This window comes from Schistocerca gregaria, chromosome 3 (assembly GCF_023897955.1).
Source record: "Schistocerca gregaria isolate iqSchGreg1 chromosome 3, iqSchGreg1.2, whole genome shotgun sequence".
Lineage (NCBI taxonomy): Eukaryota > Metazoa > Arthropoda > Insecta > Orthoptera > Acrididae > Schistocerca > Schistocerca gregaria.
This window is the reverse complement of record NC_064922.1, coordinates 416,555,610-416,569,747: the sequence shown is the minus strand read 5'-3', so window position 1 is coordinate 416,569,747 and position 14,138 is coordinate 416,555,610. Positions and strand designations below refer to the sequence as shown.

The window sequence follows — 14,138 nt, the reverse complement described above, 5'->3', positions numbered from 1 at the left end:
AGCAATTTATTATGTACATATCTGTCTAGTCAAATAAAAACACATTGTAAAATGTAATAATGAAAAATTTTCACTTGTAATTAAATGACACATTCAGAAAAACAATCTTTGTATTATATGATATTGAATAAAGTTGTTATTGTTGTTATATTATTTTATTATTATTATTAACATAAGTGTATGTGCAGACGTCTGTTTATGAGTGACAGCTTCTTTTCCATGAACTGGAGTTCAAATGATGATCAATCTGTGGAAATACAGTACAGTATACATATTAAAGACTGTTATAAAATACAAAGCAAACAACCAAGAAAATGGAAAAGACTTGCTTCTATAATCTGCCATTAGCCATGCTCATAGAAGTCAGACAAGTTCTGCAGGATTGTCAAAATGGGCTTCCATATGCTGCCACATGCCAAACTGAAACATATGTAACACCCTTTCAATATCAAGAACAAACACTTACGTGAATGCGTGGAGACTATTATTTCTGACAGGTCTGAAAGCACACAGACCACATGGAATCTGCAACCTTGATAAATATTATGTAAATTGAAGATAGAGGGGGGGGGGGGGGGGAGCACGGGGGAGGAAAGGGCTGGCAAGTGACTGATGGTACCAGCTGTAGCAGGACTTCATGCAGAATCAGTGGCAATGAATGAAAGTATTTGCCAGACTGGGACTTGAACCCATGATTTTCTGCTTACTAGGCAGTTGTGTTAACCACTGCACCACCTGGACACAGTGTTAATCACAAATGTATGGACTAGCTCAGCACGCTCCTCAGTCAAGCCACATTTCCACCTACCACCACCATTTATCCACATTCCCCATGCATGTCCTCCTTGCTAGCTAATTTTAGATTCCCACCAGAGATCAAACGTAAATAAGTATCTGCAATGATGTTTGTTGAGTCATAGCCCACTGAGGTGTATCAACTGCATGAACACATGGTGTCCATTCTTTTGGACATGTCTGAAAGAACATACTCCACGTGGAATCCTCAATTTACATAATATGTATCACAGCTGAGGATTCCACGTGGTGTGTGTTCTGTCAGACATGTCCGAAAGAACAGACACTGCACATTCTTATGATTGATATGCCACAATGGGCTATGAATCCACAACCATCACTGCAGATACAGATTTACATTCAACCTCTGGCAGGAATCTAATATTAGCAAGCACGGAGGATATGGGTGGGGACTTGCCATTTCAACAATTCCAAGAATCTATCATGGCACTTCTGCTGCACAAAGGAAAAATTAAAGAACAACTTGCATAAATACTTGAATAAGTACTATTATGAGTAGGTAAGTTGCTACTCACCATGTAGTGGAGATGCTGAATCTCAGATAGGCACAACAAAAAACTGTCACAAATAAGATTTCGGCCAATAAGGCCAATGTCAAAAGTAGATGATAAAAACAAACAAACAAATGAACACACACACACACACACACACACACACACCACTATAAGATGAGAAGCAACTATCCTTTTCATAATATTGTTACATTCCATTCTGGATTTTCCGCTGTTTGACTAAATACTATAGAATAAGAACTGACAAATGAAAGCAAATAAATATAAAAATATAATTTTAAAATAAAAAATGGGAAGAAGGGAACAACAAAAGATATCACACAGAAAATGATACTGTACCACTATACAAAATTCCCAGGCTGTCCACAGCCAGAAGCCTCATTCAGCATTATACAGTCAAAGAGAAGTTACAGATTTAGATATGTTATTAGCAACTGTTCTCCCACTTCTCTCCTTTTATTATTAAACTTTTCCTTAAAACAAACCAATTAAAACAGTGATAACTTCTGAGATGTACATACCAGCTAATTCACCATGCCATACTTTTTTGATCATGAGACTGTGTCAGTTATGACAGAAGGCAAGGAGTACAGCTACATATGATCATACTGTCACTCTAATATACAAAAATGCAATAAAAATGTAAAACTTTATATAATTTATTTACTGACTTGCAAGATATTCTGTCAGCTTTTGCTTTCTAAATTAATAATATTTTCCTTAATAATTCATAAATATATCATAAAATTTGATAATGACATTCCAGTTATTGAAAAAAAAAAAAAAAAAAACTTTTGTAGAAGATAACATGCATCCATAGGAATAGAAATTCCTTCCCTAATGAGAGATAAAACTTTCTGATAACATTCCAAACTCTTCATTGTTGAAGGGCATCAGCATGTATCAATTGCATCATGGTGCTGTTTCCATGGAACATGAAGGTCACCAATTTCATTGAGAGCGTTATTTACTTCGTCCTGATCGTCAGACCACATGTTCTGTAGAAGCCCCCTCATCTCTCTATAACAAAGGGAAAAAAAATCCTGTCAGCACATGTTATATCCAATAGGAATAAAACACTACTGTTTGGCAACTCAAATGGTGTATACTGAAATGAAACATCAGTAGCCTGAAAAGAACTAAAGGAGTGTTTGTATTATTTGGGACACACGAATGTCCTATACTTAAACATTATGACTGACCACCATTGTCATTTGTGAATAAAGAAATCAACGATGCAAATGAACAGCTCTTGAAAATATGCAAATAGTTTTCAAATGTTAATGCTCTGGATACCAGTGGTGTTGGATGAAGATTTTATACCACACATGGAAGTCATTCGAGTGGCCTTGGAAAAAGAAGTTCATAAAACAAAAACTAGTCAAAAGAGTCAAATGCAAGAGAATTACATGGAAAAGAAGTGACAAACAGTAGAAATAGTGATTTTCTTACAATAGCAATGTATTCCAGCAATATAAAACAGTCAAAGAAGACCTTTCTAGCTAAAGAACAGAGAAAATGACAGACTAAATGTACTTAATTTAGATCATATCAAATGTAATATTAATGAATATATCAAAAGTATAATAGATAACCTCTACTGTTTAAAAATATTTCATCAAAGTATGATAAGTCTTTTAAATAAAAAAGAAGAACTGCTGCTTTCTCTTCAAGAAACAGCTGGCACTATTGCTCATGTGCTCTGCTTAACTGAACATCACCTAGAAGCAACAGAAATTAATCACATGCATGTAAATTGTATTATAATTGGTTCTTACTACTACAGGACCAACTTATGACAAGAAGTAGGCGGCAATTTACATGCACAATGCTCTTAAGTCACAAGCTGTAGATGTGACTCAGTACTGTATTGGACAGCATTTTCAATGTTTTGCTGTCAAATTAGAACTGAACTCAGACCCTCACAATAATAATAATTAACAGGGCAGCAATGCGAAATGTCTAAAAGTTCCTTTGTTAGCTGGAATCACTTCTTGTAAAACTCTATAGGAATAACAGTAACATTACAGTATGTGGTGACTTTAACATTAATTTTCTTTTAAATGATAACAATCATAAACGTTTAGAATTAACATTAATTTTCTTTTAAATGATAACAATCCAACAAGAGTATATGGGTAAAGCAAGAACACGTTTGATAATATGTTCTTGGTACCACACAAATTACAGAGAAATAAAAACTCAGGCTGTAATAAATGGTCTTACAACTTGTCAACAGAAAAAACGGAAATGGTCACACCCATAAAAATGAGACAAATAGGAACGTTAAATCAGAACAAGCAGGGATACCATAGTTCTCTGATAATGATAAAGGCAAGAATAATTGAAAAGTTTTAATCTCAGAATTCAATAAATTTTTCTCATTATAGCTGCAAAAACTGGAAACCTTAATAAACAGTCTCCCACAGAAGCTGTAGAGCATCTTAATCATGTGCAAATCACACCAAATGTAGCACTTCATTTCAAAGTACAAATCCTAAAGAAATTGAAAAAAAGTCAATAGATTACTTAAAATCTTTCAATGTTCTGGTTATGAGGGTGTATCAAGTAGGATTTTAAAATCAAGTGCAGTTACATATTGTGCTATTTGTGTAACCAATTAATTTTCAGATAGATTACAATAGTGATACCAATCCACAAAAGTGGAGGAAGGAATATAATATCAACCTACTGGCACATCTACTAGCTGGCAATGATCGCAAATGTATTTGAGGGAATAGTGTATGTTTGGACTTACAGCCACACTACACAAAGTGGCTTGCCGACACCTGCACAGTTTGGCTTTTGTAAGGATTTCTCCACAGAGAGACCTATATTTAGCCAAAAAGATGAAATTCTAGGTGAACTAAATTTTAGAAGGTATCCAATGGGGATCTTTTGTGACCTTTCTAAGGAATTCAGTATGTAGACCATACACACTACTAAAAAAGCTTATGCACTGTGGTGCTAAAGACTAACCTTTGGCCTGGCTGGAATACACTCCTAGAAATGGAAAAAAGAACACATTGACACCGGTGTGTCAGACCCACCATACATGCTCCGGACACTGCGAGAGGACTGTACAAGCAAAGATCACACACACGGCACAGCGGACACACCAGGAACCGCGGTGTTGGCCGTCGAATGGCGCTAGCTGCGCAGCATTTGTGCACCGCCGCCATCAGTGTCAGCCAGTTTGCCGTGGCATACGGAGCTCCATCGCAGTCTTTAACACTGGTAGCATGCCGCGACAGCGTGGACGTGAACCGTATGTGCAGTTGACGGACTTTGAGCGAGGGTGTATAGTGGGCATGCGGGAGGCCGGGTGGACATACCGCCGAATTGCTCAACACGTGGGGCGTGAGGTCTCCACAGTACATCGATGTTGTCACCAGTGGTTGGCAGAAGGTGCACGTGCCCGTCGACCTGGGACCGGACCGCAGCGACGCACGGATGCACGCCAAGACCATAGGATCCTACGCAGTGCCGTAGGGGACCGCATCACCACTTCCCAGCAAATTAGGGACACTGTTGCTCCTGGGGTATCGGCGAGGACCATTCGCAACCATCTCCATGAAGCTGGGCTACGGTCCCGCACACCGTTAGGCCGTCTTCCGCTCACACCCCAACATCGTGCAGCCCGCCTCCAGTGGTGTCGCGACAGGCGTGAATGGAGGGACGAATGGAGACGTGTCGTCTTCAGCGATGAGAGTCGCTTCTGCCTTGGTGCCAATGATGGTCGTATGCGTGTTTGGCGCCTTGCAGGTGAGCGCCACAATAAGGACTGCATACGACCGAGGCAAACAGGGCCAACACCCGGCATCATGGTGTGGGGAGCGATCTCCTACACTGGCCGTACACCTCTGGTGATCGTCGAGAGGACACTGAATAGTGCACGGTACATCCAAACCGTCATCGAATCCATCGTTCTACCATTCCTAGACCGGCAAGGGAACTTGCTGTTCCAACAGGACAGTGCACGTCCGCATGTATCCCGTGCCACCCAATGTGCTCTAGAAGGTGTAAGTCAACTACCCTGGCCAGCAAGATCTCCGGATCTGTCCCCCATTGAGCATGTTTGGGACTGGATGAAGCGTTGTCTCACGCGGTCTGCACGTCCAGCACGAACGCTGGTCCAGCTGAGGCGCCAGGTGGAAATGGCATGGCAAGCCGTTCCACAGGACTACATCCAGCATCTCTACGATCGTCTCCATGGGAGAATAGCAGCCTGCATTGCTGCGAAAGGTGGATATACACTGTACTAGTGCAGACATTGTGCATGCTCTGTTGCCTGTGTCTATGTGCCTGTGGTTCTGTCAGTGTGATCATGTGATGTATCTGACCCCAGGAATGTGTCAATAAAGTTTCCCCTTCCTGGGACAATGAATTCACGGTGTTCTTATATCAATTTCCAGGAGTGTATTACTTACACAACAAAAAACAAAGTGTTATCTTCTCTCCTGCCACAATACACTGCTGTCCCTTCCTCTTCCTTGGCCCCTCCAGATTGCTGGTTCCTTTCCATGTGACAACTGCTTCTGATATGAGCTGCTGGTGATGCCGGTAATGTATGCATGACGTATGCTAGCATGTATGAATGAAAATGTGTGTGATTCTCTTTCTTTATCTGATGAAGGCTGTGACTGGAAGGTAATTCATGTCTTTTAATTGTGCCTGTTTGCAACTTAACATGTCATATTCATGGTAAGTAGCAATCTATTTTTGCCTTACATTGTTGATGTTCCAGCCTGAAGTTTCCGCCATTTGATTTTAATATGATACAGTTTCAGAAAACAAATATAAAACTTCAAGCTCCTGAACTGGATATTAACAATCAGAAAATTATGAAACCATACATATAAAATTCCTAGGCAGCCAGATAGAGAGCAAGTTTATCAGCTGGTAAAGAAACTTAGCTCAGTGTGCTTCACACAAAGAACCACTTCTCACTTTGCTGACAGAGCAATAATGCTGTTGTCATAATTTGCATATTTCCATTCTATACTCTCCTATGGTATAATCTTCTGGTAAAATGTTGCAGGAGTTGAAACAAGTCTTCAAATTTCAGAAACAAGCAGTGAGATTAATATATGGGGTCTCTAACCTAACAAAACACCCTGAAAGGATCCCTTCAAGTCTCTCAGGATGTTTACTGTTACATGTCAATACATATGCCCAGTGGCAATGTTTACAGCAAACAACAGGGAATTATTTCAGAAATACTGTGGCATCCACAATTACGCCATAAGACAGGTGAGAAATTTCCACCAAGGCTCTGATACTCTTATGAAAGTACACAGTGGTCTTACTGAGCCACGTAGTATAAAAGTAATCATTAAGCTCCCCATCTACATAAAAAAGGAAATTAATAATATATAAACATGATGAGGTATCTTGAACACATGGACCTCCTCCATGCAAACCGGCACAGATTCTGAAAACATTGATTATGTGAAACCCAACATGCACTTTTCTCACATGACATACTGAAGGCTTTGGATCAAGGCAGTCAGGTACATATAGTATTTCTTGAGTTCTGAAAAGCATTTGACTCACCTACATTAATTTTCAAAAGTTCGATCTTATGGGGAATCAAGTGAATTTTGTAACTGGATTGACGACTTTTTGGTAGGGAGGACACAGTGTGTTATCTTGGATGGACAGTCATTGTCAGATGTAGAAGTAACTTCAAGTGTGCCCAGGGAAGTGCGTTGGGGGCATTCCTTTTGATGTTGTACGTTAATAACCTTGCAGACAATATTAACATTAACATCAGCCTTTTTGCAGATGATGCAGTTATCTATAATGGTGTACTATCTTAAGCAGCTGCATAAATATTCAGTAAGATCTTGATAAGATTTCAAAGTGGTGCAAAGATTAGCTACTTGCTTTAAATGTTCAGAAATGTAAAATTGTGCACTGCACAAAACGAAAAAAATCTGGAATCCCATGACTATAATTTTAATGAGTCACAGCTGGAATCAACCAACTCATGCAAATAACTGGTTGTAACACTTTGTAGGGATATGAAATGGAATGGTCACATAAGCTCAGCTGTGGGTAAAGCAGGTGGTAAACTTCAGTTTATTGGTAGAATATTGGGGATGTGCAACTGGTCTACAAAGGAGATTGCTTACAAATCACAAGTGTGATCCATTATGGAGTATTGCTGAAATGTGTAGGACACATATCAAATAGGACTAATAGGGGATATTGAACATATGCAGAGAAGGGTAGCATAAGTTGTTAGATGTTGTTTTGGCCCATGGGAGAGTGTTACACTGATCTGAAGAAACTGAACTGGCAGACTATTGAAGACAGATATAAACTATCCAGAGAAAGTCTATTAACACAGTTTCGAGAAAAACATCATAACTCTAGAAATATGCTGCAACTCCCTACATACCACTTACATATGAATTGTAAGAGCAAGATTAGAATAATTACAACATGCAAAGAGGCATTCAAACAGGCATATGTGAATAGAAGGAGGAGAAATCCTAATATTACCATGAGCGAAAAGTGCCTGACTTGCTGTAGAATTATTAGCCCCGGGTCTGATGTGATAGATGCAGTAGTTTTCTCTTTTTAGGTGACTGTAGTGGCATGGGGATTGGTAAAAAGAATCAGGCTTGTCAGTGGTTCTAGGATATGTAGTAGAGATAGAAATATGATGGAACAGGAGGGAAAAATTGCTGCCCTTTAGGCTGAGTTAGATCAGGCCAGGAAAGATCTTGACAGCTTAAAAAGGGAGAAGGCTACAGAGAGGTGAGAATTGGCAACAGGTAACACAGGGAACAGGCTTACAACTTCATCACACAGCTTTGCTGTGAATGTTAAAAATAAGTTTGACCTGTTGCTTCACTTAGAAACTGATGAGTGTCAGGCAGAGATAGGTGTAGACAGGCCACAACAAACTTTCAGTAGAAAGTTGAGTAAGTATGTAGGGAAGTCAGCAAAGAGAGAGAAAGTTTTGCTGTTAGATAGTTCTTACGGCAGAGGTGTAGGCCAACTAATGAGTTACATCAGAATAACAGGTCACCAATTTTTTTAAAACCTATTGCATGTGTGGGTCAGGTGACAGAGGATATAGGTTCACTCTGTAAAGACTTTACCAAGGAAGACACTATAGTTACTGTGGGTGGACCAAGCAACAATATTGACAGAGATCTTAGGTACAGTATAGTGGGACTTCGTAATGATTGCATCAGTATCAAGACATACCATTGTGGAGTTTGCGTCTATTCTGGGACACCATGGCTAACCTCATTTGAACTCTTCTGTCAGGATAGTTAATATGGAATTGGAAGGGTTGTATGGGTCACTTGTGGGGCCACAAATTGCTATACTTCCTGCTGATTCTCTCAGTAGGTGGATTATCCTAGGCATGGCCTGAGTTCTCAGCGGGACTCATCAGCAGAATCAGCATTGTATTGAAGATGGCAACCAGTTGGATTGCTGAAATATCAAATAGAGTTGATTTTAGGATCTGACAGCAAACCTGAATATACTTTCAAGACTTATTACACCGGGAAAGCCCACAATGTCACACTGCAATAAATAGTAAATCAAGTATACCCTTCGGGGTGGTGGTGTGTCTTCAGTCGTGAGACTGGTTTGAAGCAGCTCTCCATGCTACTCTATCCTGTGCAAGCTTCTTCATCTCCTAGTACCTACTGCAACCTACATCCTTCTGAATCTGTTTAGTGTATTCATCTCTAGGTCTCCCTCTATGATTTTTACCCTCCACGCTGCCCTTCAATACTAAATTGGTGATCCCTTGATGCCTCAGAACATGTCCTACCAACCAATCCCTTCTTCTAGTCGAGTTGTGCCACAAACTTCTCTTCTCCCCAATCCTATTCAATACCTCCTCATTAGTTATATGATCTACCCAACTAATCTTCAGCATTCTTCTGTAGCATCACATTTCGAAAGCTTCTATTCTCTTCTTGTCCAAACTAGTTATTGTCCATGTTTCACTTCCATACATGGCTACACTCCATACAAATACTTTCAGAAACGACTTCCTGACACTTAAATCTATACTCGATGTTAACAAATTCCTCTTCTTCAGAAAGGCTTTCCTTGCCATTGACAGTCTACTTTTTATATCCTCTCTACTTCGACCATCATCAGTTATTTTGCTCCCCAAATAGCAAAACTCCTTTACTGCTTTAAGTGTCTCATTTTCTAATCTAATTCCCTCAGCATGACCCGACTTTTGTTGATGTTCGTCTTATATCCTCCTTTCAAGACACTGTCCATTCCGTTCAACTGCTCTTCCAAGTCCTTTGTTGTCTCTGACAGAATTACAATGTCATCAGTGAACCTTAACATTTTTATTTCTTCTCCATGGATTTTAATACCTACTCCAAATTTTTCTTTTGTTTCCTTCACTGCTTGCTCAATATACAGTTGAATAACATCGGGGAGAGGCTACAACCCTGTCTCACTCCCTTCCCAACCTCTGCTTCCCTTTCATGTCCCTCGACTCTTATAACTGCCATCTGGTTTCTGTACAAATTGTAAATAGCCTTTCACTCCCTGTATTTTACCCTTGCACCTTCAGAATTTGAAAGAGAGTATTCCAGTCAACATTTTCAAAAGCTTTCTCTAAGTCTACAAATGCTAGAAACATAAATTTGCCTTTCCTTAATCTAGCTTCTAAGATAAGTCGTAGGGTCAGTATTGCCTCACGTGTTCCAGTGTTTCTACGGAATCCAAACTGATCTTCCCCGAGGTCGGCTGCTACTAGTTTTTCCATTCGTCTGTAAAGAATTCTAGTATTTTGCACCTGTGACTTATTAAACTGATAGTTCAGTAATTTTCACATCTGTCAACATCTGTTTTCTTCGGGATTGGAATTACTGTATTCTTCTTGAAGTCTGAGGGTATTTTGTCTGTCTCATACATCTTGCTCACCAGATGGTAGGGTTTTGTCAGGACTGGTTCTCCCAAGTCCATCAGTAGTTCTAATGGAATGTTGTGTACTTCTGGGGCCTTGTTTCGACTCAGGTCTTTCAGTGCTCTGTCAAACTCTTCACGCAGTATCGTATCTCCAATTTCATCTTCTTCTACATCCTCTTCCATTTCCATAATATTGTCCTCTAGTGCATTGCCCTTGTATAGACCCTCTATATACTCCTTCCACTTTTCTGCTTTCCCTTCTTTGCTTAGAACTGGGTTTCCATCTGAGCTCTTGATATTCATACAAGTGGATCTCTTTTCCCCAAAGATCTCTCTAATTTTTCTGTAGGCAGTATCTATCTTACCCCTAGTGAGATAAGCCTCTACATCCTTACATTTGACCTTATAAAGGTTATATTCAGTTCAGAACTTGTAATAGGTTTCCTGCCAGTATGTGCCTAAAATATGATGAGACACAGGCAGAAAAAGTTAAAGTCTTGGGGTTACAGCTTGATAATAAATTTAATTGTGAGGAGCATATCGCAGAACTGTAGAGGTGCCAGAACAAATCTCTATTTTCTATGCAAATGTTGGCATAACTAGATGATATACGTCTTTTTAAAAAAAAAAACAACTGGCATATTTGCTTACTTTCATCCCATAACGTCATATGGGATTATTTTCTGGTGTAACTAATCAAGCTATGCCAAAAATTCCCAAGCCCAAAAACATACAATACAAATTATTTGTAGTGTGACCTCTAGAACGTTCTGCAGAGGAGTTTTCAAACCAACAGCTCAGTTCATGGAATCAATACTAGAAATAAGAATAACTTTCATGAAGATTAAAAGTCATCTACTTTGGTTCAGAAAGGTGGTCACTATTCAGTTATTGGTGGCCAACTGCTTCTACTCCACTGATGAATTTCTTAGCAGAATCGATTGATGCATATATGTTATTAATAATATCACATAATGTGAATATTGCATACAATCTGACTTCTGTACACATTTTGTGCACCAATGCGATCATTGCGACTAAGTGCTGTAAAATGTTTTTTATTCTATTTGAGTATATGTGGCTACAACTGCCTCAGAATTATCATATGCACATACGTGTATTGAACATTTAATATTCAGTGACATCTTTTATATCCTGCTATCATATTTTGAACACTATAAGACACTACAGACTACAAGATGCACTTTAACTTTTAATCAATTTTTTTTAAATAGCATTTTTACCATTATCATCTTTATATAATGGAAGTGACCTTTAAAATCTCTGAAAAATCACCATCTGAACTTTCTTCTTCTTCTTCTTCTTCTTCTTCCTCTTCCTATATAAAATGGTCTTACAGCCATTGAGGATGTTACTTATGCTGCATTTCTTGAAAGATTTAACAATAATATCTTCTTTCAATCTAGACCACGAATGTTTTAGCCACTGACACACTTGTTTCCTTGTAGGTTGTTTTAGAGCTCCCTTTGGCATAAATTCATGTTGGGTTTCATCCATCATCATTTGTTCCATTCTTGTCTCATATAAACTTTAAATGGTTTATTTATAGACCCATCAAGAGGTGCAATTGGGAAGTAAGTCCTTCCAGAATTACAGCAAGTTCTATATTTCCTTGTCTCAATTTACCTTTCATAGAATTTTTCAGATGACTATTAAACTGATCTAGCATAAGAGAAGAACTCTTATTCAATGAAGCACCTTTTTTCCTCCCCCACACTCTGTTAATCTAAAATTTCATACCAGCCTTGTACATCCAGCAATTATCATGTACATGAACAACAAAACTTGGCAATATTTCAAAAGGTCTTGGCATTCTTTTGCGCTGGAAAATGATGATTGGATTAAGTTTAGTACCATCAGCTCAACATCGAAGGACAACAGTGTAGCACATTTTTTCATGTCCACTTGTTTTTAAAGTTAACAGTTTTAGCTCCTTTCATGGCAACAGTTCTTTACTCAGCACATCAAATGTCAGAGGAATTTTGTCCATGTTTGCTATTTGTCTTAGTTTCACAGTGGTTTTCTTTTGATGTTGAAGAATAAAGTGATGGAAAGATAATATTTTATCTTCGTATTCTTGTGGCGTTTTCCGAGATATTTTGCTTTGAATGCTAAGTCCATACACGTCATAAACCTATAGCACCAACCAACCCACCCTTAAAGAAGCATTAGCTTATGAGCATGTATTTCAATCATTATTGTATTCATTCCAATGCCATCTTCTAGTTTTGCTCATCTTGCATTCAGTACTACTTTGCCAACCCACCAATCATGAATGTTGTTCTTGTTCTTGTTCTTCTTCTCTCCATGGAGGGCTGAAATGACACTCAGCTGATCTGTTTCCATGTGCTTCTGCATATGCTGTTACTTTCAATTTATAGCCCATGTCATATGAATACCTTCTATTTTTTCTATTACAAGACTAGCTGCTAACAAAAACATCGTACTGTTAGTGATAACACAAATTGCTATCAAGTTCATGGGTACTATAAAAATGGTTCAAATGGCTCTGAGCACTATGCGACTCAACTTCTGAGGTCTTCAGTCGCCAAGAACTTAGAACTACTTAAACATAACTAACCTAAGGACATCACACACATCTATGCCCGGGGCAGGATTCGAACCTGCGGCAACCGTAGCGGTAGCTCGGTTCCAGACTGTAGAGCCCAGACCCGCACGGCCACTCCGGCCGGCTACGGGTACTATAGACCGCAGTGACGCATCATAGGCTAGACAGTGTTCTGGGTTTGTGATGTCAGGATGGGAGGAAACAGCGTTAGCAAGCATGTTCATCACACTAGTGCACTGCTGCTGCCGATTGAATCCAATGGTGTCAGAAAGAGATAGGTTTCTCGTAGCATCAAGTATATGGCCATTTTTAAGACTGGTGGGAATTTTAAGTCAAATACCAAACATTTTTATATTAACTTTGAGTATAAGATGCACATGAATTCTGGAAGGAATTTTTTGAGAAAAATAATAATAATAATAAAAACAGTGTGTTAGTCTGTAAAATATGGTAAATGTACATGCGGTCAGTTTCATTTGTGTTCTGTGGAAGGTACATTAGCATCTCTGTTCATATTTTGTGAACATTTATTGGGTATTCTTGTTTTGCGATATGATCCACATCGAAGAGGATCTCTTTACTATGGATCAAATAAAATTAAAAGTACATCTAATTCAGTCTTAAAATGGAGTGCAAATTATGCAGAGTATATTCACCCAGTGTTTCATAATAAGAGCACTTAGCAAACTCAGGAACCTTTAATCATAATTTCAAACTTTTTCTTGCTTATATGTTGACTGTAAAATATTTAACACATTAACAGTATTATGAAAGGGATAGTTGCTACTCACAATATTGCAGAGACACTGAGTCGCAGACAGGCACAACAAAAAGACTGCCACAAGATAAGCTTTCACCCAACAAGGGCTTTGTCAAAACCACACACACACACACACACACACACACACACACACACACACACACACACACACACAGAGAGAGAGAGAGAGAGAGAGAGAGAGAGAGAGAGAGAGAGAGCTCACACACACATATCACACATGACCACAGTCTGTGGCAGCTGGAGCCAATGATTTGTAAAGCAACCAACAATGTAGGGAAAGGCAGATTGCACAATTAAAAGACACTTATATGAAGCTTTCAACCAAAGCCTTCATTAGTAAAAGAGAGGCACACGCTCGCTCGCTCGCTCGCACGCACGCACACACACACACGCACGCACACACACGCACACACACACACACGCACACACGCACACACGCACACACGCACACACGCACACACCTCACGCACACACAACCGCCAACTCCAGCATCTCCAGTCCGAGAGGCCAGAATTGGCTGTTCTGTGTG

General features: G+C 39.2%; 1 protein-coding gene across 3 annotated transcripts in view; it reads right to left on the bottom strand.

Annotated features, from left to right (window-relative positions):
- Positions 1–565: 565 nt before the first annotated feature.
- LOC126354454 (DNA mismatch repair protein Msh3-like) overlaps positions 566–14,138 on the bottom strand; it is a 307,127-nt gene continuing 293,554 nt past the window's right edge. For 2 of the 3 annotated variants that reach the window (XM_050004148.1, XM_050004149.1), the window contains one exon: positions 566–2,348. In XM_050004148.1, coding sequence (XP_049860105.1) covers positions 2,222–2,348 — 127 coding nt within the window. In that variant the 3' untranslated portion in view covers positions 566–2,221. The remainder of the gene's footprint in view (positions 2,349–14,138) is intronic. The other variant, XM_050004150.1, reaches the window with a different exon arrangement.